Source organism: Delphinapterus leucas, chromosome 7 (genome assembly GCF_059928025.1).
Source record: "Delphinapterus leucas isolate spDelLeu-1000000601 "Yukka" chromosome 7, BTC_Dleu_Yukka2, whole genome shotgun sequence".
NCBI classification, from domain to species: Eukaryota; Metazoa; Chordata; class Mammalia; order Artiodactyla; family Monodontidae; genus Delphinapterus; species Delphinapterus leucas.
The window spans coordinates 83,088,861-83,114,037 of record NC_143135.1 but is presented as its reverse complement, the minus strand read 5'-3'; the positions used below and the strand labels follow the sequence as shown (position 1 = coordinate 83,114,037).

General features: G+C 36.1%; 1 protein-coding gene across 2 annotated transcripts in view; it reads right to left on the bottom strand.

Moving 5' to 3' along the window:
- Window positions 1–23,966, bottom strand: part of CWF19L2 (CWF19 like cell cycle control factor 2) — a 199,854-nt gene extending 175,888 nt beyond the window's left edge. Inside the window, exons 1-5 of one of the 2 annotated variants that reach the window (XR_016393904.1) lie at window positions 23,833–23,966; window positions 22,179–22,289; window positions 21,314–21,433; window positions 1,452–1,562; window positions 447–566 (exon numbers count right to left, since the gene is read on the bottom strand). Coding sequence is in view for 1 of the 2 variants with exons in the window: in XM_022560508.2 (XP_022416216.2) it covers window positions 447–566; window positions 1,452–1,562; window positions 21,314–21,433; window positions 22,179–22,289; window positions 23,833–23,925 (555 nt within the window). In the remaining variant the exon portion in view is untranslated. The remainder of the gene's footprint in view (window positions 1–446; window positions 567–1,451; window positions 1,563–21,313; window positions 21,434–22,178; window positions 22,290–23,832) is intronic. The other variant, XM_022560508.2, reaches the window with a different exon arrangement.
- Between the last annotated feature and the right edge of the window lie 1,211 nt (window positions 23,967–25,177).

Here is a 25,177-nt window from a genome sequence, read left to right as displayed (position 1 = left end):
GACTCTCATTCATGGACTATCGTTACATTTTCATGTATAGTATGATTTTAGATTATGACCTTAAATGCCACAGAACTTGCTTCTGGGAGACCTGGGAGACCTAAATTGACAGTGTCATCCTTTAGAAAGGACTGGTAGTTATTTCTGCCAATCATTTCAAGGCACTACCAACTCAAGAATGCTTTAAATTCTCACCTTGAAGATTTTCAGCTGTAAACCAAATTCTGTACTCAACCATATATGCCCTAGATTTATAAATATAATATACATTTAAACTCATTTCCTACAAAAAAAATTTAAAAGAACATATCACATTTCATAGTTGTTCCCACTGATTTATTAAATACCACAAAAAATAATATCTTACAAGGAAAACTGCATTTACATAAATGTGTATCAGTTAAAGGCAAATCAGAAAGGTTTTAACATTTTAAATGTTCTCTTACCTGTTCAAGTGCTTGGGTTTTCTCTTGCTCTATTTTCCTTATAGTTTCCTTTTCAGCTTTGAGTGATAATGATGACACAGTTTTAACAGACATAAAATCAACAGTCATCCATTCATCCCTCTGTTAAGAAAAAGAAGTCACTTCAATCTAAATTGATTAGAACAACACTAAACACTTAATAAATTAGAGATTCTGGAGGCACTGAAACCTGGATTAAATCCCACATGGCTGTATAACTTAAAGCAAGTTTCTTAGTCTCTCTAAGCCTTCTTCTCTCCCCTGTAAAAACGGGTTAAAATACCTACCTTTCAGGAATGTTTTAAGGAGTTAACAAGAAAACTGACTTAAGGCATCTAGCCCAATGCCGGATATACAACAGGCACTCAAACACAGTTCTTTTCACCTTTCTTTCTTCATTGTTGCTAACAGTGTAAATATAGCATTCTTCCTCAGGCGTATGAACTATAACCCCAAATTTGTGAACTATTCAACTATAAGCGTTGCTAAGAAAATTATGGCATGAAGTGAAGGGAAAGAAAAACTGTGACTGAACTCTACTCGCTGTAGAAAAGTCAGATAGATGTAACAATACAAGACTTCAAGTACATAAGGGGAAAAGTGCCACTTCCTTATCAACAACCAGAGGTAGGAAACCCTCTGAGGGACTAGAATAGGGACAAATGCTAACCTCTACTCGCTGTAGAAAAGTCAGATCGATGTAACAATACAAGACTTCAAGTACATAAGGGGAAAAGTGCCACTTCCTTATCAACAACCAGAGGTAGGAAACCCTCTGAGGGACTAGAATAGGGACAAATGCTAACTTTCCCACAGGAGAAGAAGGGGAGTGAAAAGGATCAGCAAACAGCATTATTGCTAAAATTACTCATTAAAGTCTTTACAAAGTCTAGTTTTTCTTCTGACTAAATTACAATCATCTTTCATTTTAACATTCATCTACTCTTGTAAGTTGACGCTTTCCTTGTTTAAAATCAGGCGGCTTACCTGAATAACTTCGTTGTCTTCTTTTTCTGACTTTTCATCTTTCACCTTCCAGGCCTTTTCCTTGCCAGAAGTGTGGGAGGGAACAGCCTCAACCCACTCATCTTCAGAGCTCTAAGAATATTTAACATATAAGTAGAATTCTCAAATTTACATACTTCCGCATAAAAACTGTGTGGTTCCACTCTTCCTCCTTTTCTCAACCCTTAAATATCAACTTTGTCTGTGTTTCCAGTCTTTGCCAATTATACTTTTTAATCTCTAGACATTCCCCTTGGGACATTAAATCCACTCTCATGACTTAAACTACCACAACTATACTGATATCTTTCTAATTTATCCACCCAAAGTTTCCGTGATTTAAACAACTGCCTACAATATTTAAATGCCATGCTGAACGCAGTAAGAACAAAAAGTGAACCCAGCATCTACTTCCACAATACTTGATCCTTCTTCTATATATCTGAATTAAGCTACCTGGCATCACCAACCACCCACTTACCCGAGTCAGAAATCTCAGGATCATCTTACTCCTCCCATCTAAACCTATGACTGTCATTTCCAAAAGATTTCTCAACTACAGTGAACACCAAATGATTATCATGGGAGTTCACCTTCCATCCCTGGCCACAACTGACTGTTTCAGAGGTAGGGATCTGAACCAATTAATTTCAATCATAGTCACTCTCCAGGAATTTGAAACCAAGGCTAAATGGTTTACTCTATAACAAAGGAGAACTCAAAAGGCATTGGCAGAGACCATTTCTGTCATGAGGCACAGAATTCAGGAAAAATTTATCTATATCAAGAAAAGCAAAAATAGAACTTAGAGGGGAAAAAAGGAAGATGGTAAGAAGATTCATAAAAGCATTCATGACTCTAGTTTGAGCTATTCCTAAAACCCAGGTGCATTCCTATATGTCCTATGAGACGTTTGTGTTCTAATAATAAATCCCTCCCTTTTTTTGGGGGGGGTGGTTAAACCAATTTAAGTTTGGTCTCTGCTACCTACAACCAAGAGTCCCAACTAATATATACTCCTTCCTCCCCATTCTTAAAGCAGCAGCCCTAGATCAGGTCTGCTTATCTCTCACTTAGACAACTGGAAAAACCAAATTAGTCTCCAAAATCCCAGTCTTTCCTGCTCCCTTTCATTCTCCAACCCCCACCCTAAATACCTTTAGAGTATCATAAAAGGCGTATCTGACCACAGTACTCCTCTTCTTTGACTCCCTGTCATAAAGACGACTGTTACGCCTTTCCTTTCCTACCAACAGAACCCAATTTTATTTGGAGATGTAATGTGCCTCCCTTGCTGGAGAGTGAAACCTTAATCAAGCCTCCAATAAGGTGGAAATGAAAGTACTATTTAGGACTTTCTGGAAGTTACAAAAAAGAGGGCATCCTCGTTCCTGTTACCTACACTAAGAGGTACATTTTAAAGACAATGGAGGAACAAAACTAGAAGACTTGGTCCCAGAAGACCACGCTAAATTGCCTACTTGATTTCTTCTATATGAAAGAAGTTAGAGATTGGTTCAAGATGGCAGAGTAGAAGGACGTGCGCTCACTCCCTCTTGCGAGAGCACTGGAATCACAACTAACAGCTTAACAATCATTGACAGGAGAACACTGGAACTCACCAAAAAAGATACCCCACATCCAAAGACAAAGAAGAAGGTGCAATGAGATGGTAGGAGGGGCACAATCACAATAAAATCAAACCCCATAACCGCTAGGTGGGTGACTCAAAACTGGAGAACAATTATACCACAGAAGTCCACCGACTGGAGTGAAGGTCCTGAGCCCCATGTCAGGCTTCCCAACCCGGGGGTATGGCAACAGGAGGAATTCCCAGAGAATCAGACTTTGAAGGCTAGTGGGATTTGATTTCAGGACTTCAACAGGACTGGGGGAAATAGAGACTCCACTCTTGGAGGGCACACACAAAGTACTGTGTGCACCATGACCCATGGGGAAGGAGCATGGGTCTAGACTGAACTAGACCTACCTGCTAGTGTTGGAGGGTCTCCTGCAGAGGCGGAGGGCAGCTGTGGCTCACTGCGGGAACAAGGACACTGGCAGCAGAAGTTCCGGGAAGTACTCCTTGGTGTAAGCCCTCCCAGATTCCACCATTAGCCCCACCAAAGAGCCTTTACACTCCAGTGTTGGGTCACTTCAGGCCAAACAACCAACAGGGAAGGAACTCACCCATTAGCAGAAAAGAGGATTAAAGTTTTACTGAGCTTTGCCTACCAGAGCAACACCCAGATCTACCCACCACCAGTCCCTCCCATTAGGAAATGCACAAGCTTCGTAGATGGACTCACTCACCAGAGGGCAGACCACAGAAGGACCACAATCCTGCATCCTGTGGAACAAAAACCACATTCACAGAAAGATGGACAAGATAAAAAGGCAGAGGATTATGTACCAAATGAAGGAACAAGATAAAACCCCAGAAGAACAACTAAAGAAGTGGAGATAGGCAACCTTCCAGAAAAAGAATTCAGAATAACGATAGTGAAGATGATCCAGGACGCAGGAAAAAGAATGGAGGCAAATACCGAGAAGATGCAAAAAATGTTTAACAAAGACCTAGAAGAATTAAAGAACAAACACCTAGAAGAATGAAAAAACAAACAAACAGAGACGAACAATACAATGACTAAAATGAAAACTACACTAGAAGGAATCAACAGCAGAATAACTGAGGCAGAAAAACAAATAAGTGACTGGGAAGACAGAATGGTGGAACTCACTGCCACAGAACAGAATAAAGAAAAAAGAATTAAAAGAAATGAAGACAGCTTAAAAGACCTCTGGGACAACATTAAACAAACCCACATTCGCATTATAGGGGTCCCAGAAGGAAACGAGAGAGAGAAAGGACCTGAGAAAATATCTGAAGAGATTATAGTACAAAACTTCCCTAACACGGGAAAGAAAATAGCCACCCAAGTCCAGGAAGCGCAGAGAGTCCTAGGCAGGAGAAACCCAAGGAGAAACTTGCCGAGACACATAGTAGTCAAACTGACAAAAATTAAATACAAAGAAAACTTATTAAAAGCAAGAAGAGAAAAATGACAATCCACATACAAGGGAACTCCCATAAGGTTAACAGCTGATTTCTCAACAGAAACTCTACAAGACAGAGGGGAGTGGCACGATAAATTTAAAGTGATGAAAGGGAAGAACCTACAAGCAATATTCCCCGGGAACAATCTCATTCATATTCGACAGAGAAATCAAAAGCTTTACAGACAAGCAAAAGCTAAGAAAATTCAGCAACACCAAACTAGCTCTACAAGAAATGCTAAAGGAATTTCTCTAAGGGGGAAACAAAATAGAAGAGGACCTACAGAAACAAACAAAAAACAATTAAGCAAATGGTAATAGGAACACACATTTCGATAATTACCTTAAACGTGAATGGATTAAATGCTCCAACCAAAAGACACAGATTCACTGAATGGATACAAAAACAAGACCCATATATATGCTCTCTACAAGAAACCCATTTCAGAACTAGGGACACATACAGACTGAAAGTGAGGGGATGGAAAAAGATATTCCATGCAAATGAAAATCAAAAGAAAACTGGAGTAGCAATACTCCAATCAGATAAACTAGACTTTAAAATAAAGAATGTTACAAGAGACAAGAAAGGACACTACAAAATGATCAAGGGACCAATCCAAGAAGAAGATATAACAATTATAAATATATATGCACCCACCATAGGAGTACCTCAATACATAACGCAAATGCTAACAGCTATAAAAGAGGAAATTGACAGTAACACAATAATAGTGGGGGATTTTAACATCTCACTTACACCAATGGACAGATCACTCAGATAGAATATTAATAAGGAAATAAAAGCTTTAAACAACAAAATAGACCAGTTCAATTTAATTGATATTTATAGGACATTCCATCCGAAAAAAAGATTACACTTTCTTCTCAAGTACACACGGAACATTCTCCAGGATAGATCACATCTCAGGTCACAAATCAAGCCTCAGTAAATTTAAGAAAATAGAAATCATATCAAGCATCTTTTCCAACCACAATGCTGAGATTAGAAATAGATTACAGGGAAAAAAACGTAAAAAACACAAACACATGGAGGCTAAGCAATACATTACTAAATAACAAAGAGATCACTGAAGAAATCAAAGAGGAAATCAAAAAATACCTAGACACAAACACAATGAAAACATGATGATCCTAAACCTATGGGATGCAGCAAAAGCAGTTCTAAGAGGGAAGTTTATAGCTATACAAGCCTAACTCAAGAAACAAGAAAAATCTCAAATAAACATCTAAAGGAACTAGAGAAAGAAGAACAAACAAAATCCAAAGTTAGTAGAACAAATCATAAAGATCAGAGTGGAAATAAATGAAACAGAAACAAGAAAACAATAGCAAAGATCAATAAAACTAAAAGCTGGTTCTTTGAGAAGATAAACAAAATATATAAACCTTTAGCCAGATTCATCAAGAAAAAGAGGGAGAGAACTCTAATCAATAAAATTAGAAATGAAAAAGGAGAAGTTACAACGGACACTGCAGAAATATAAAGCATCCTAAGACACTACTAAAGCAACTCTATGCCAATAAAATGGACAACCTAGAAGAAATGGACGAATTCTTAGAAAGGTATAACCTTCCAAAACTGAACCAGGAAGAAACAGAAAATATAAACAGACCAGTCACAAGTAATGAAACTGAAACTGTGATTAAAAATCTCCCAGCAAACAAAAGTCCAGGACCAGAGGGCTTCACAGGTGAATTCTATCAAACATTTAGAGAAGAGCTAACACCCATCCTTCTCAAAGTCTTCCAAAAACTTGCAGAAAAAGGAACACTCCCAAACTCATTCTACGAGACCACCATCGTCCTGATACCAAAACTAAAGATACTATAAAAAAAGAAAATTACAGACCGATATCACTGATGCAAATGCAAAAACTCCTAAAAAAATGCTAGCAAATAGAATCCAACAACACATTAAAAGGATCATACACCATCATTAAGTGGGATTTATCCCAGGGATGCAAGGATTCTTCAATATATGCAAATCAATCAATGTGATACACCATACTAACAAACTGAAGAATAAAAACCCTATGATCATCTCAATAGATGCAGAAAAGGCTTCTGACAAAACTCAACACCCATTTATGATAAAAACTCTCCAAAAAGTGGGCATAGAGGAAAACTACGTCAACATAATAAAGGCCATATATGACAAACCCACAGCAAACATCATTCTCAACAGTGAAAAAGTGAAAGCATTTCCTCTAGATCAGGACCAAGACAAGGATGTCCACTCTCGCCACACTTATTCAACATAGTTTAGGAAGTCCTGGCCACGGCATTCAGAGAAGAAAAAGAAATAAAAGGAATACAAATTGGGAAAGAAGAAGTAAAACTGTCACCGTTTACAGATGACATGATACTATACATATAAAATCCTAAAGATGCCACCAGTAAACAATTAGAACTCATTGATGAATTTGGTAAAGTTGCAGGATACAAAATTAATGCACAGAAATCTCTTGCATTCCTATACACTAACAATGAAAGATCAGAAAGAGAAACTGAGGAAACAATCCCATTCACCACAGCAACAAAAAGAATAAAATACCTAGGAATAAACCTACCTAAGGAGGTCAAAGACCTGTACTCAGGAAACTATAAGACAATGATGAAAGAAATCAAAGATGACAGAGAGATATACCATGTTCTTGGATTGGAAGAATCAATACTGTGAAAATGACTATACTACCCAAAGCAATCTACAGATTTCATGTAATCCCTATCAAATTACCAATGGCATTTTTTACAGAACTAGAACAAAAAAATCTTAAAATTTGTATAAAGACACAAAAGACCCCAAATAGCAAAAGCAATCTTGAGGTAAAAAAATGGAGCTGGAGCAATCAGACTTCCTGACTTCACACTACACTACAAAGCTACAGTAATCAAGACAATATGGTACTGGCACAAAAACAGAAATTTACATCAATGGAACAGGATAGAAAGCCCACAGATGAACCCATATACCTATGGTCAACTAACCTATGACAAAGGAGGCAAGGATATACAATGGAGAAAAGACAGTCTCTTCAATAAGTGTTGCTGGGAAAACTGGACAGCTACATGTAAAAGAATGAAATTAGAACACTCCCTAACACCATACACAAAAATAAACTCAAAATGGATTAAAGACCTAAATGTAAGACTGGATACTGTAAAACTCTTAGAGGAAAACATAAGAACACTCTTTGACATAAATCACAGCAAGATCTTTTCTAACCCACCTCCTAGAATAATGAAAATAAAAATAAACAAATGGGACATAATTAAACTTAAAATCTTTTGCACAGCTAAGGAAACCATAAACCAGAGGAAAAGGCAACAGTCAGAATGGGAGAAAATATTTGCAAATGAAGCAACTGACAAAGGATTAATCTCCAAAATATGAAAAGAGCTCATGCAGCTCAATATTAAAAAAACAAGCCAATCAAAAAATGGGCAGAAGACCTAAATAGACATTTTTCCAAAGAAAATGGCCAAGAGGCACATGAAAATCTGCTCAACATCACTAATTATTAGAGAAATGCAAATTAAAACTATGAGGTATCATCTCACACCAGTTAGAATAGGCATCATCAGAAAATCTACAAACAACCAATGCTGGAGAGGGTGTGGAGAAAAGGGAATGCTCTTGCACTGTTGATGGGAAGGTAAAATGATACAGCCACTATGAAGAACAGTATGGAGGTTCCTTAAAAAACTAAAAATAGAATTACCATATGACCCAGCAATCCCACTACTGGGCATATACCCAGAGAAAACCAAAATTCAAAAAGACACATGCACCCCAACGTTCACTGCAGCACTATTTACAATAGCCAGGTCATGGAAGCAACCTAATGCCCATCAACAGACGAACAGATAGATAAGATGTGGTACATATCTACAATGGAATGGAGTATCACTCAGCCACAAAAAGGAATGAAACTGGGTCAGCTGTAGAGACGTGGATGGAACTAGAGACTGTCATACAGAGTGAAGTAAGTCAGAAAGAGAAAAACAAATATCCTATATTTACGCATATATTTAGAACCTAGAGAAATGGTACAGATGAACAGGTTTCCAAGGCAGAAATAAAGACACAGATGTAGAGAACAAACGTATGGACACCAAATGGGGCGGGGGGGGGTGCGGGGGATAAATTCGGAGATTGGGATTGACATATATACACTAATATGTATAAAATAGATAACTAATAAGAACCTGCTGTATAAAAAAATAAAAATAAAACTCAAAAAGAAAAAAGAAAAGTTAACTATTTTTAGATTCTATGTATTTTATATTAACCAATGGCTATTCTGGGGTTCTCTAATAACACAAATGAACCTAATTTGATGATATACTCCCTACTGAAGAATTCAAACTTCTTGGTTTACAAAGTCCTATCAACTCTTACAATTTCATCTCCATTCACTCTCCTCATTTTATAATCCAATATTGTTAAGTTACTTATAGTTGTATTTACCTATGTACATACATAAACAAACACATGCACACACAGACACTTTTATATCATGTTATCTCCTACTTCCACGCCTTGCTCTCACAATTCCTTGTGCACACACACCTCTATATGCCAGGGTGATTCTTACTCATCCTTTAAGTCTGAACTCAAGCATCATTTCCTCAAAACCCGCATATGAAATCCTCCTTCCCTTAATACCTTGACATGCCTTGGCATCATGAGATTACATACTGGAAGTATGTGTCTGTTTAATTATAAAATGAGTTCCCCAAAAGTTTGAACTCTATATATTTGTATTCCCCATGTATATAAAAATGTCTGGCAAAGAGCTGGCATTCAATAAATGTGCATTAAAATTAACTCAATCCACCCTTGCAAAAGCCCAAGTCAGAAACTTTAAGCAGCAGCCTGCATTAAATACTAGGTACTGAATGAAAGAAGCATATGTGATACAGCTAGTACTCATTTTTCATTTACACAACGACAACTGGACCATTCTGTACAACTCTCCTGCCTCCATTCCCTATTAATTTTGTTGCTAATTTTCACTATTATTCACTCACCTCACCACTTCAGCATGACTTATGTTCCCCTCTCCCCATGCTATGACCTAAGTTCTCCTGCTGTTTCAATCCTCCACCCTACCTTGAAGAACTCATAAACCATCAACGTGCCTCTTGACCTAAGACAGCTCCCAGGACTCTTCTTCTCATGTGTAGCCATCATAATTAACCACACTCCTAATCCCATCTAACAGTCAAAACCTAAATACAGGACCAAGACAGAAAAGTGTCACCAATAAAAACATATGTAAATGTACATATTTCATATATATATATATGAAATATTACATATGTATATAAAATACATTTACTTATATTTGCATAATACACATAAAATGCATACATTTTATATTTAAAATATAAAGTACCTACATAAATACATATATTTCTCAAAGATACTTGAAGACTTCTGCACTGGCCATGAAAAAATAAATGCTACATCAGACTAGAAAAATATATAGAAATGGAAATAAAATTAAAAATATAAGAAACAACTGTTTTTAGACATTGAATCTCAGTTGTGCAGGACTATGATCCCTGAGAAAAGGCAAACAAATGAGGTGAGTGCTACAATTACACTCTACTGCTTTTTGCCTAGTGGCACTTTCTAGACCATAGCACAAGGCAGGGTAACTCAAGCCCAATATGACAATCTCACTGAGATAAGAAAACAGAATTTTTACTTTGTGATGGCTGAGATAGAGCATCCATGAAAAGGGAGCTACACAGAGAAAGAACTCCAGAAACCTATATAAGAGACCCCTGTAGTCTTTAACTGAATACCAAGCTGAACATCCTTAGGATGCAAGTCCACAAGGACAAAGAATAATTACCATGGTAGGAACAATTATTAGAGTGCTATAAGCAGAGAAATCCCCAGAGCTCACAAAGGGCTAGAACACATTCTAGTTCCCACCAACCAGAATAGAGAAATCTCCTTGAATACCGAGGGCAATCAGCAGAGAAACCACAAAGGGCACGCCTTAGCATGTCTTAGAAGTAATGGCTACTCTAGATGCACACAAACATAACTTAAACACCAGCCTTTGAAAAGTATTAAGCTAATACACAAGTAACCTACTCCCCACCAAAAGAAAACTCAAGACCCTTTAAAGGAAGACAACAAACAAATCCAGTAGTCACAATATAACTTTCACAAGGTTCAGCATCTAATTAGAAATTACTAGACATTCAAAGCACGAAAATGTGACCCAAAGACAAGAAAAGAAATCAGTTAATCAAAACAGAACAAGAAATAAAGAGATAATGACATAGCAAACTAGGATTTTGACACCGCTATTATAAATATGCCCAAGGAAAGGAAAGCATGAACAAACAGGAGTCAAAATGAAGATATAAAAAAGACCCAAATGAAATGTCTAATGATGAAAAATACAATAACTGAAATGAAAACTTTAATGACTGGGGATAACAGCCAACTAGATGCTACAAAAGAAAAGCCTAGTGAACTTGAACCTAAAATGCAACAGTAAAATCTATCCAAACTGAAGAACAGAAAAGGCTAGAATGAAAATAAATAAAGGTTCAGTGACTTATGGGACAGAATTAAGGAGACTAGCAGAATAAGAGGGGACACAAAAAACATTTCACGAAAATAATAGCCAGAAAGTTTCAAATTTGATGGAAACTATGAACTCATAAATCAAAAAAGCACAATGAACCCAAGGCAGGATAAAGACAAAGAAAACAATATCAAACGTATCATAATTGATTTGCTAAAAAAAATGATAAAGAAAAAATTTTAAAAGCATTCAGAGCAGAAAGAAATATATACAGAGAGAAAGGGATAAACATGACTGCAAATGTCTCTCATTAGGAACAATGTAGGCAAAAGACAATGAAATGACATCTTAAAGTACAGGAAAAGAACTATAAACTTAAAATTATCTGTCTAGGAAAAAAACTTTAAAAATGAAGACTAAACAAAACAAATTTTCAGACAAACAGTAACTTAGAGAAATGTCACAAGATAAGCCCCAGTAAAATTAAGAAAACTGCAGCCATATCAAGAATCTTTGCCAATGCTGTGAGACTAGAAACCAAGTACAAGAAAAAAACTGCAAAAAAACACAAACATGTGGAGGCTAAAGAATTTGCTACTTGCTACTAAAAACCCAATGGATCACTGAAGAAATCAAAGAGGAAATAATACCTAGAGACAAATAACACTGAAAACATGACGATCCAAAACATATGGGACGAGAAAAAGCAGTTCTAAGAGGGAACTTTACAGTGATACAAGCTTGTCAGGAAGCAAGAAAAAACTCAAATAAAGAACCTAACTTACCCCTGAAGAAACAAGCAAAAGAAGAAACAAAACTCAAAGTTAGTAGAAGGAAAGAAACCATAAAGATCAGAGCAGAAATAAATGAAACAGAGACTAAAAAAAAACAGAAAACATCAATGAAACTAAAAGCTTGCTCTCTGAAAAGATAAACAAAACCAATAAACCTTTAGCCAGATTCATCAGAGAAAAAGAGAAATGGTCCAATCAGAAATGAAAAAGTATAAGTTACAACACCACAGAAATACAAAAGGTCAAAAGAGACTACTAAGAACAACTATATGCCAATAAAATGAAAAACCTAGAAGAAACAGACAAATTCTTGGAAAGGTACAATCTCCCAAGACTGAACCAAGAATAAATAGAAAAGTATGAATACATTAATTATCAGTAATGAAACTGAATCAGTAATTTTAAAAAAAAAAACAAACTCCAAACAGACAAAAGTCCAGGACCAGATGGCTTCACAAGTGAATTCTACCAAACATTTAGAGAAGAGTTAACAGCTATCCTTCTCAAACTATTCCAAAAAAATTGCAGAGGAAGGAACATTTCCAAACTCATTCTCTGAGGCCAGAATCACCCTAATACCAAAACCAGGCAAACATATTGAGAAAAAAAAATTACCAGCCAATATCACTGCTGAAGATAGATGCAAAACTCCTCAACAGGAGATAAGCAAATTCAATCCAACAATACATTAAAAGGATCATTCAGCTTTGTCAAGTAGGATTTACCCCAGGGATGCAAGGATTTTTCAATACTTACAAATCTATCAATGTGATACACCACATTAACAAATTGAAGAATTAAAACCATATGACCATCTCAATAGATGCAGAAAAACCTTACGTTAAAGTTCAACATTTATGATAAAAACTCTCCAGAAAGTGGGCATAATAAAGGCCATATATGACAAATCCACAGCTAACGTCATGCTCAATTTCCTCTAAGATCAGGAACAAAACAAGGATACCCACTCTTGCCACTTTTATTCAACATAGTTTTAGAAGTCCTAGCCACAATCGGACAAGAAAAAGAAATAAAAGGAGTCCAAATTGGAACAGAAGAAGTAAAACTGTCATTATCTAGAAGTGACATGACACTATACATAGAAAATCCTAAAAGCACTACCAGAAAACTACTAGAGCTTATCTATGAATTTAGTAAAGTTGCAGGATACAATACTAATATACAGAAATCTGTTGCATCTCTATACACCAACAGTGAACTATCAGAAAGAGAATGTAAGAAACAACCCCATTTACCACCACATCAAAAAGAATAAAATACCTAGGAATAAGCCTACCTAGCAAGGTAAAAGACCTATACTCGGAAAAATATAAGACACTGATGAAAGAAACTGAAGAAGACACAAATAGAAAGATATACCTGTGTTCTTGGATTGAAAGAATTAACATTGTTAAAATGACCATACTACCCAAGGCAATCTACAGATTCACTGCAATCCCTATCAAATTACCAATGGCGTTTTTCACAGAACTAGAACAAATAATTTTAAAACTTGTATGGAAACACAAAAGGCACTGAATAGCTAAAGCTATCTTGAGAAAGAAGAACAGAGATGGAGGAATCATGCTTCCAGACTTCAGATTATACTACAAAGCTACAGTAATCAAAACAGTACGGCACTGGCACCAAAAAAAAAAAAAGACACATAGATCAATGCAACAGGATGGAGAGCCCAGAAATAAACCCACACACCTATGGTCAATTAATCTATGACAAAGGAGGCAAAAATATACAATGGAGAAAAGACAGTCCCTTCAATAAGTGGTGCTGGGAAAACTGGACAGCTACATGTAAAAGAATGAAATTAGAACATCCTCTAACACCGTATACAAATATAAACTCAAAATGTATTAAAGACCTAAATATAAGACCTATACTATAAAACTCCTAAAAGAAAACAGGCAGAACACTCTTTGACATATATCACAGCAACATATTTTTGGATCCGTCTCTTAAAGCAAAGGAAACAGAATCAAAAGTAAATAAATGGGACCTAATTAAACTTAAAATCTTTGGCACAGCAAAGGAAACAACTGACAAAACGAAAAGACAACCTACTGAATGGGAGAAAATATTTGCAAATGATATGACTGAAAGGGGTTAATACCCCACATATATAAACAACTCATACAACTCATAATCAAAAAAACAAATAACCCATTTAAAAAATGGGCAGAAGAACTGAACAGACATTTTTCCAAAGAGGAAATGAAGATGGCTGATGGGCGAAAAGATACTCAACATCGTTAATTATCAGGGAAATGCAAATCAAAACCACAATGAGATATCACCTCACACCTGTCAGAATGGCTATCATCAAAAAGAACGCAAATGACAAATGACAAGGATGTGAAGAAAAGGGAACCATGCTACACTGTTGGTGAAATGTAAACTGGTGCAGCCACTGTGGAAAACAGTATGGAGGTTTCTCAAAAAACTAAAAATACAACTACCATATGATCTAGCAATTCCACTCCCAAGTATATACTCCCAAAAAACAAAAACACTAATTCAAAAAGATACATGAACCCTAATGTTCAGAGCAGCATTATTTACAATCACCAAGGTATGGAAGCAACTGAAATGTCCACCAACAGATGAATGGATAAATATATGGCATATATATATATAATAGAACAGAATACTACTCAGCCATAAAAAAGAATGAAGTTTTGCCATTTGCACCAACATGGACAGACCTGGAGGGCATTATGCTAAGTGAAGTAGTAAGTGAGACAAAGAAAAACAAATACTACAAAATATCACTTATATGTGGTATCTAAAAATAAAACAAACTAGTGACTAAAACAAAAAGAAAGCAGACTCACAGATATAGAGGGTAAACTAGTAGCTAACAGTGGGGAGAGAGAAGGGGAAAGGGGCAATATAGGCACAGGGGATTAAAATTAAGGGTTATTATGGGATTATATTAAATCATGTCTGTGAAACTTTTGAAAAGTATAAGGCACTACAAAATTTTAAAAATCTTTCATTCAACTAAAAAAAAATAGAATGAATCAATGAATGAATAAACAAATAAGAACACTAAAATAAAACCAACTAACCCAAATGAAGCTAGGAAGAGAAAAAATAAATGGGACAAATAGAAAAGGGAAAGCAAGATGGCAGACAAACTCAAACATACCTGTAATTACATTAAACATTAATAATCTAAACCAGCACTATCTAATAGGATCTTCTATACCTACACCGCCCAATATGGTAGCCACTAACCTAGCCATATGTGTCTACAAACACTTAAAAAATCTGGCTAGAGACCCTGAAGAAATGAACTTTCAACCTGATATAACTTCAGTAAATTTTTACCAAAAATGTTAAAGTCAATATGGCTGTCATATTATATAGTGGAGAAAATCCTCTAATTTACAAGGAAGAAACTGTAAGTTAGATAAAAAAGCAAGCCCCAGACTGTCCACAAGAAATACTTTCAATATAAAATAAGCAGATACATTAAAACTAAAAGAATAAAAATAAATACACCATGAAAACAAAAAGTCAGAAAACTGAAAAGGCTTTATTACTATGAGACAAAAGTAGACCTTAAAGAAGAATATTACCAGAAATAAAGAGGAACATTTCATGATATAATCGTCAATTCATCAAGGAGATACAACAATCCTAAATGTGTATGTATCTAACAAGACTTCAAAATACATGAGGCAAAAACTGACAAAACTGAAAGAAGAAAAAGACAAATCCACAACACAGATTTTACTGCTGCTCTCTCAGTAACTGACAGAAGAGGAAAACAGAAAATCAGTTAAGAATACAGATGACTTAACACTATGAATAAACTTTCCCATGTTGACATTCACAGAACACTACAACTAACAACAGCTGAATATACATTCATTTCAATTACATAAGGAATTTTCACCAAGATAGAGTATAGGCTAGGCCATAAAATTAGTCTCTATGATTTTTTTTAAAACTAAATTATACAGAGTATGTTTTGTGACAACAATAGAATTAAATTTGAAGTCAAAAACAAAACTGGTTAAATCCACAAATACCTGGAAAATTTTAAACTCATATATAGTCTGTAAGTTTAAAAAAAGTAACAAAATCAATTAGAAAATATTTTGAAAAGATGACAATGAAAACATAACACATCAAAATTAGTTAGATGGAGATACAACAGTGTTAGGAGAAAAAATTGTAGATTAAATACTCATTCGAAAATAAGAAAGATTTAGAATCAAAGACCTACACACCCACTTCAGGAAGCTAGAAAAAGAAGAGCAAATTAAATACAAAATAGGTAATAGGAAAGAAACAGTAAAAAGAGAGTGGAAATCAATAAAATAGAAAATACACAACTAGAAAATTAATGAAACTAAAAGGCAATTCTTTGAAAAGATTAATAAAATTGATAAACCTAAAACTATTCTAACCAAGGAAACAATGAGAAAATAGAAATAGCCAAAATCAGGAATGAAAGAGGGGACATAACTACAGACTCAACAGACATTAAAAGGACAATAAAGGAATATTACAATATTATGACAATAAATTCAAAAATTTAGATGAAATAAACAAATTCCTTGCAAACCTTAATTCCAAAACTAACTCAAGAATAAAGAGAGGGCTTCCCTGGTGGCGCAGTGGTTGGGGGTCCGCCTGCTGATGCAGGGGACACGGGTTCGTGCCCCGGTCCGGGAGGATCCCACGTGCCGCACAGCGGCTGGGCCCGTGGGCCATGGCCGCTGAGCCTGCGCGTCCGGAGCCTGTGCTCCGCAGCGGGAGAGGCCACAGCAGTGAGAGGCCCGCGGACCGCAAAAAATAAAAAATAAAAAAAAATAAAGAGAAACATTTAATACAGATATTAAAGAAATTAAATGTGTGCTTTAAGCATCCCAGAAAGAAAACTCCAGGCCCAAACAGTTTGACTAGTGAGTTTTAACAATCCTTTAAGGAAGAAATCACACCAATCCTGCACAAACTCTTCTACAAATGGAAGAACAGGGAATATTTCCTAATTCATAAGTGAGGCCAGCATTGCCCTTACAACAAAACCCAATACCCCTCATAAACACAGATGCAAATATTCTCAACTAATTGTGAGCAAATCATATCAGAAAAAATATATATAAAATAAAATGTGCTTGTAAGTATATATAAATAAAATATTTTATAATTAAATAAACAAAAATAACCAAATAGAGTGTATCCCAGAAATTCAGGTTGCTGTAACATTCAAAAATCAATCACTGTAATTCTCCATATTAACAGGATAAAGGAGAAAAATCATATGATTACATAAATAGATGCCGAAAAAGTATTTGACAAAATCCAATGCTATTCAAGACACCAACTCTTAGAAAAAAATAAAAATAGAGGAGAATTTACTCAGTCTAAAAGAGCATACATGAAAAGCCCACAGCTAACATCATGCTTAAAGGTGAAAGATAAATGCTTTCCACTTAAGATAAAGAACAGGTAAGGATGTCCACTCTCACCACTTCTATTCAACACTATACTGAAGGCCTAGCGAGTGAAATAAAATAACAAAAAATTAACAAATGGGATAAAACGCCTAGAGATCGGAAAGAAAAAAAAGTGTCTTTATTCACACATAAGATAATCATGTACTAAGAATCAACCAAAAAAACCTAACACTAGTACTTGTGAATTTAGCAAGGTGACAAGATACAAGGTAAATATACAAAAATCCACTGTAAACGTATATGCTAGCTGCAAATACACAAAAAATAAAATTTATTTTTTTAATTCCATTTCCAACAGCACCCCAAGAAAATAAAATATAAAAAATTTAACAAAAGATGATAGTAAGGCCTCTACACGGAAAATTCCAGAACACTGTGAGAGAAATTAAAGAAGATTTAAAGAGATGGAGAGATATACCACATGCATGATGGGTTTGGAAGACTCTCTATTTTAAAATATTAATTCTCCCAAAATTGATCTACTGATGCAAAACAATTCCAATCAAAATATCAGTACATACTTTTGTTGAAAGTGATAGGCTGATTCTAAAATTTATTTTAAAAATGCAAAGAACTTAGAGTAGCAAACAATTTTCAAAAAGAACAAAATCATAGAACTTACACTACCTTATTCCAAGACTTACCCTAAACTTGCAGTAATTACAACAGTTTATTTACTGGCCAAGGAGAGACATACAAGCCAAGGGAACAGAACAGAGTCTAGAAATTAACCCACAAATATATATGCTCAATTGTATTTAAAACAAAGGAGCCTAAGTAATTCAACAAAGAAAGGTTAGCCTTCTCAACAAATGATGCTGGAACAAGTGGAAATCCACGTGGAAAAACTGAAATTTGACACTTACTACATACCGTAAGCAAAAATTAACTCAAAATGAATCGCTGATAAACAAAAAAGCCAAAGCTACAAAACTTCTTGAAAAAAACACAGGAGAAAATCTTCACAACCTTGAGATGTGCAAAAATTAGGACACCAAAAGCAGTAACTACGAAAAATTAACGATAAAAGAAAATAATTAATAAATTGGACTTCATAAAAGAAAACAGAATGGCCAATAAAGACTTAAAGTAATGCTCTACATCACTGGTGTTCAGGGAAATATCACATGAAATATTACTACACATAGTAGGATGGTCAAAAAAGTACAAAGGCTGAAAATTCCAAGTGCTTGCAAAGATGCAGAATAACTGGAATTCTCATATATTGCTGGTAGGAGTGTAAAATGGTCCAAACACTTTGGAAAACTATGACATTCTTCCAAGAGAAAAACATGTCCACCAAATGACTTGTACACAAACATTCACAGTAGCTTTATTCATACTAGCGCAAACTAAAAAACCACCCAAATGACTTTGAACAGATAAGACAGATAAGCAAATTATGGTATATTCATACACTGGAATATAGCAATAAAGAGAAAGGAAATACTGATACATGCAATTACATCAGTTGCAAAAACATTATGTAAAGCCAAAGAAGCCCGACACAAAAAGGATCATATTACAGTTGACCCTTGAACAATGTGGGGGTTAGGGGTGCTGATCCTCCGTGCAGTGGAAAATCCACGTGTAACTTTACAGTTGGCCATCCATATCTATGGTTCCACATCCGCAGATTCAACTAACCAACTGTAGATCGTGCAGTACTATAGTACATATTCCTCGAAAAGGATCCACGTACAAATGGACCTGTGCAGTCCAAACCCGTGTTGTTCAAGAGTCAACCATATATGAATATTCATATGAAATTCTAGAACAGCAAAAACTAATCTATAGTGTGCTAAAGCAGATCTATGCCTGCCCAATCCCAGAGTGGAGGAGGAGAGAGGGTGAGGAGGAACTGATTGCAAAGAGCCATGAAGAACTTTATGGGAAATGGAAATGCTATCTTAACTGACAGTTAAAAAGGTATATTCATTAAATAGTACAATTAATATAGGATTATTTTATTATATATAAATTATACCTCAGTAAAGCTCATTTTAAAAGTTAAAAGAAAAAAAAATAGAAAGCCTGACAGTCAAGATACGCTTTCCAGCCTCACATGGATCCTCAATGGTTCCCAGCAATTCATTTGCTTCTTTTATTACCTAAGCAAAGTTGTTTCAAATCTATACTATTTCCTCAGTCCCTCCATCCTACTTCTACTCCCAAGTTGTCATCTCAGATGATGATTTTACCTTCTACTTCACAAAGGAAACAGAGAACATCAAGCAGAAACACCATCAATAATCTGCTCCCCTTCTTATTTATCTGCTACCTCCTCCTTATTTATCTGTATTTGTATACATCTTTACTACTTCCCTCTAGCTCAGAAGAGAAGGTGATCCTACTTCCCATCTAAGCTTACCCCTTCCCCTGGAAGCTTGCTCACCCAAACTTAGCATTCTCCTCAGCAATATTTATCCCTCTCTTCCTAAAAACATTTTCTCAAAAAGACCTCCCAACCAACCTGATTCCCCTAGCTATCACTGTCTTTCCTACCCTTCACTGTCAGTATAAGTTTCTCTGTTCTTCTTCAGTCAACCTCAATGTGATGTGGGCACTGAGCATTCATTCAAACTACTCTCTCTAAGGTATATATTATACAACTTAATAGGTATGTATAAATGTACATGCTATATATTGCAACAAAAAGACTTATGTATGTTGCAGAGAAGAACAGCAATAGCAACAAGAACAACAAAGAACAGGACAGTGTGTCTCTAATAAAGGGAAGCAAGTGCCCTTAATCAATTGACATAAATGTTTAGTTGCCCTGGCAGATATATCCCCATGGAATGAGGATTCTTAACCTGTGATCCTTGTGTAAACTCCTGGGAGTTTTACAAACTCCCCTGAAATAAACAACTTTGTATATAAATTTCTTTTTGAAGAAAAGATCACTTTTATCAGATTCTCAATGGGGTCAGCAACTCAATCCCACAATTGTGGAAAAAGTACCTCTATCTTCTTTTCTCATTAAGATTTTCTAACTCCCTTTGCGCTGAGTTATATTCCAAAAAAAATTTTTTTCTGTATAATATTCCTACCATTACAAAATATGCTGGATAGTCAATAAAACTATCCAGGTGTATTTCTCACTATGAATTAAGATACTGCGTTCTCAAATAAGATAGGCTTTCATGAGCCAATTATCATCTCAGGGTATACTGCCAAAAATTTAATTTCTGAAACTACAAGAAGGCCAGATTGTCAAACATGATGATTCAACTGAGAGTATAATCCTCTGAAGATCGTACCTATGAGTCCAATTATCCCTAAACATCTCTAGCTCATCACTCACTAAGCACAACATATCTTTCTCTTCCTGAAAATAAGCATGAGGGTTTGGCCTGCATTCCTATCCTCTGTGAGTCCTCTCACCCCAGACCTCGCTAGAGACAAAGCAGACCCAGCATTCTCTTCCTTTTTGTCCCAAACATAAATATATAAATACAACCTATTTTAAAGACTTAAATGTTAATTTCTATGAAAAGCAAACAGAAGTAACAGACTCTGAAATATCTCGGCACTCTTTTCCCTTATTTTACAGTACTACTCTTACCTGCTTCTCCTAATTTTCCAACTACTTCTACTTAATATCCTTTATTTTCTGTCTGGCTCCTCAGTATCGGTATTCTTCTTTCTTTTCAATTACCCTAGGCAATTCATCCATTCTAATGGCTTCAATGAGCAATGATTCTCAAAATGTATCTCTGTCCTCTTACCTTTATCTATAACCTAAGATCCATATTTCTACCATTTCCTGGACATCTCCAAGTAGATGTCTCCCAGGCATTTTCATATCCTAACTAATAATATTATCTAAGTTCTCATATATATTTTAGGTTCCCATATGTTGTTCCTCTAAATACAATTTTCTCAAGTAGCTGCTTTGGTTAGTTTTAGTACATACTTACTGATGAACTGTCAGTTGACTCGTTTTTTTCACACTTTTGTTTCTTGCTCTTTTTTTTCTTCTCTTTTTTTACTTTTCTTGAATGCTTGTCTTTTTTCTTCTTTTTCTTCACAGAGTGGTCCTATAAATAATCATGTCGAAGAGGTAAGAATTTAGTTTAGCTTACTTTAAAAGGAAGTATTTTGAGGAAAAGAAAGCTCTATATTCCAAAAAACTTTAAATCTTTCATGAAAGGAGACAAGGAATATGACTAAATAAATAATTTCTTCTAAGAAACTTTACCATACTTCTATAATATATGCCACTACTAATAAATCATATAGCTAAAATTTCTTAGAAAAATATGAGGGAAGTTTTATTTGCAGATACATTGACAGACAGATATAATCAAAAAAACACATATATGCACAGACATACGTGTATGTGTATCTCCTTCAATAGGCCCAAAAGAATTTATAGAAGATTACTAGCCACATAAAATATAACAAGATAGCATAAACTGTGGGATGAGAAAACAAGGATTGAGACAGCCCCCCTAAAAAAAAAAGAAAAAGAAATAAAAGCATGACATTAAGCTTAAAACACATAACTTTTTAGATCCATAAACTTGCCACAAGTGGGCTAGAAATTTGAAGCTAAGCTTTCTACCAGCCAACTCAACTAACAAAATCTTTCCAATGTCATTATGTCCAAAATATTATTTGGCCAGAGAGAGAAAATATTCAGTAATGCCAACTATGTGATATTCATTCTGTAACTTGCAAAAATAGTCTATAAAGTTACTCCTCCAATATTAACTTGAATAAGTACAAAAAGAAAAAAAAAAGACAGATAAGCTTACATCAAGTAAGCCTGTTAGTATTCACCTGTGAGATTTGTTCAACTCGCTTATTCACATCAGGTAGCATCCATGTTTCCTTACCCCAAAGTCGTTTAAGTTCTTTACGCCTTTCTTCCTTTTCAAAATTGGCTTTAGCCTAAAACAGTGAAAAAAGAAAAATTAACAATTGATCCACTTGCCTTTCACAAAAAAGCAAAACAAAAACTTCTCCCTCTTTCATATAAGGCTTACCAGGAATTTGCTTCTACCAAAGTGTAAGAAAGATTTAAACAAAAAAACTCTCCTTCCACATTACCAATTGCATTACCAATTACCAATCTCTAGTGAAATGAGCCACCAATCAAAGACAGAATCCGGGGACCTACTGTACACCTTCCCTCTCCCTAAGCTCCCTACCTCAAATATGACTTGAATCTCTTTTCCCTTCACTATCCCACTGATACTGCCTGGCACTTTTGTAACTGTTTGGGGACTGACCTCCACACCTTCAGTCTGCAGTGCCCAAACCCCTCTACCAACACCCCCAAAATGCTTCAGGAAGAATCACCTTTCTAAAAACAAATGATTATATTGCTAATTTTTATTCATCTTTCAACAACAGTCAAATAAAGTAAGATCTTTCTAGGAAGTTGTTCCTGCCTTTTCATTCTGCCCCCAAATTTCAAAGCTGGGGTTGGTCCTTCTCAAACCTCTGTACGTAGCTCTACTATACAATTTATCACAAACCCTACTCTCTCCAAAAGCTGCCTGAAATATCAGAGACAAGGATGAAGGATATTTATTATACACGTATATTACATATGCTGAAATCAGGGAACAACACCAACCTTTCACCTAAGACTTATTGCCCTCTCTTCCCCTGTAAATCTGGTTGTAGTCGCTACACCTTCTCCTTCCTGTCTCTATACCGGCTCCTTCTCGTCTGCATTTAAACTCGTTTTAAACTGTTCCAGCTTAAAACAAAATCCATCACTTGTTTCACCTTACATTGCTCTCCAACTACAACTTTTCCCCTTCATTGCCACACTTCTTACATATTGTCAGATAATTCAATAGTACAGTTTACTTCCTGCATTCTTTATGTTACCTCTACCGCATCTCAATCTTAATGAGAAATAGAATGCTTCTCAACCTTTTTCGAAGTGCTGAATTCTCTGGGTCTCTTGTCTCAATCCTTGTTTGCATCAGTAAGTATTTACAATAAGCTAATAACTGATATAAATAGTTTAAAAGGAGAATGAAACGGTCTACTCTGACAAGGCTTACATGTGTTCCTGGAAACGGAAAATTTCATTTCAGATATAGCAAGAGCGAGGATTGAGACTATATAAAACGCAGAGAGAGTCGTTTTAAGTGGCGGAGTTCTTCGAAAGTGCGCAGCTCAGGTGATCAGGTGATAGAAATGTCAAGAATGGATGATTTAAAAGATAAGGAAATTCAGAGGAAATAAACAAGTCTTACTGAAAAGAGTATGAGCAACTGGAGCCTGCCAGAGCATCTAGGAGGCAGAAGATACCCAAGAATTTGCGGGCATTCCAAAGGGAGACATCTACCCCAACACAACCAGGTAAGTTGAGATACCAAGGCTGCGGGGAGGCAGGAGAACCAAAGCCCTGGCTCCCAGAAAGCCTCCACTCTCTCAATTCTAAATGGTTCACGAAGCCCCCAAACAGAGGTACCTGTCCCAACACCTCGGTCCTGGAAAGCCGAGTCTGTTCCTTACGCTCGTCGACGACCCTCGCATTTTCAAACTCACCACCGGCAGCCGCCATGGTGGTTGTCGTAAAGTTGGGAAGCCGTCACAAAATATCAGTTTACGACTGTCGTAATTTACTAAACAAACCGGGACTTCCGACTAGGAGGAGGAGGGGCGCTGTCCACCAGCAGAGCATGCGCAGATCTGATTGTCGCTTGCTATTCGGGCGAATTGTCTAACCCGTGGTTTTAGAGGAAGCAGGAATATTTAGCCGGGGAATTGCCCACCTTCGTATATTGAGATTGCGCTGAGCAGGACTGGTGTAGGTGTACATTTGTTACGGGTTTTGCAAGGTTCTGACGGCATTTTCAGCTATCAGCTATCTCCTCTTAAAATCTCCGCAGTAAGTTAGACACTCAGGGAGGTTAAATCCGCACCTTTCAAAGATTTCCACCAAAGCGGCCTTCCCGCCAAAGAGGTTTCCCTGTGCTGGAGGAATGGAACGAAGGAAGGTTGGCCAGAAAGGCAATGCAAGGTAGCAGGAGGGCAAAATTGCTTTGAAGAGTCAATGTTTTGCTTTGGTGGACTTTTGTAAAGTACAGTATATGAAAAAGTCATGTGAATTTTGCATTGCACTTCATAATTTATACGAGCTTATTTAAAGTGTAACATTTTTTCTGACTGACATATTATTTGTTCATACTTATTCACTCAAGCATTTTTCATTACAGTGTGCAATTACCTATTTGTGTGTTCCTGTTTTATGTTTGGGTCTGTGCTACAATAAAAATAGAAGTGAGGGGTTTTCTTCCCTCTCCTGAGAACAAGGAAAATAAAGGGAACAGTGAACAGGCTAGAGAAGAAACATAACCTGGCCTGAAAGAGCTAATCACCCCTTATTTTAACTGTTACTAATCTGTAGTGTCTGTAACTAGATTTGTACTTCACAAAGCTAACCTATCACTCCCTAACTTTGTGTAAATTACATCCTCCTCCTGGTGTTTACATTTACTATGCTCCCTTGTAACAAATCACCCCCTGTAGCTTTTGGCTTCAGAAAGAAGGTCGCTGGCCTATAAACCAGAGACAAAAGGACCCAATTACCAGGCTGCCTAATGCCAGCTATGACTGTTTTGAAAAAATGCAAGGAGAAAAAGAATGCCAGGGGGGCACAGTTCTTGAGGTGCTAACCTGCCATGTCTTCCCTTCTGCCTGGCAGAGAAATAAAGCCATCTCTCTTATCCTCCAAAGTCTCTGTCTCTGTATTCTGTTCAGCATCGGTGCACAGAGAGCCAAGGTTTTTTGGCAACATCTCCCAAACATAGAAC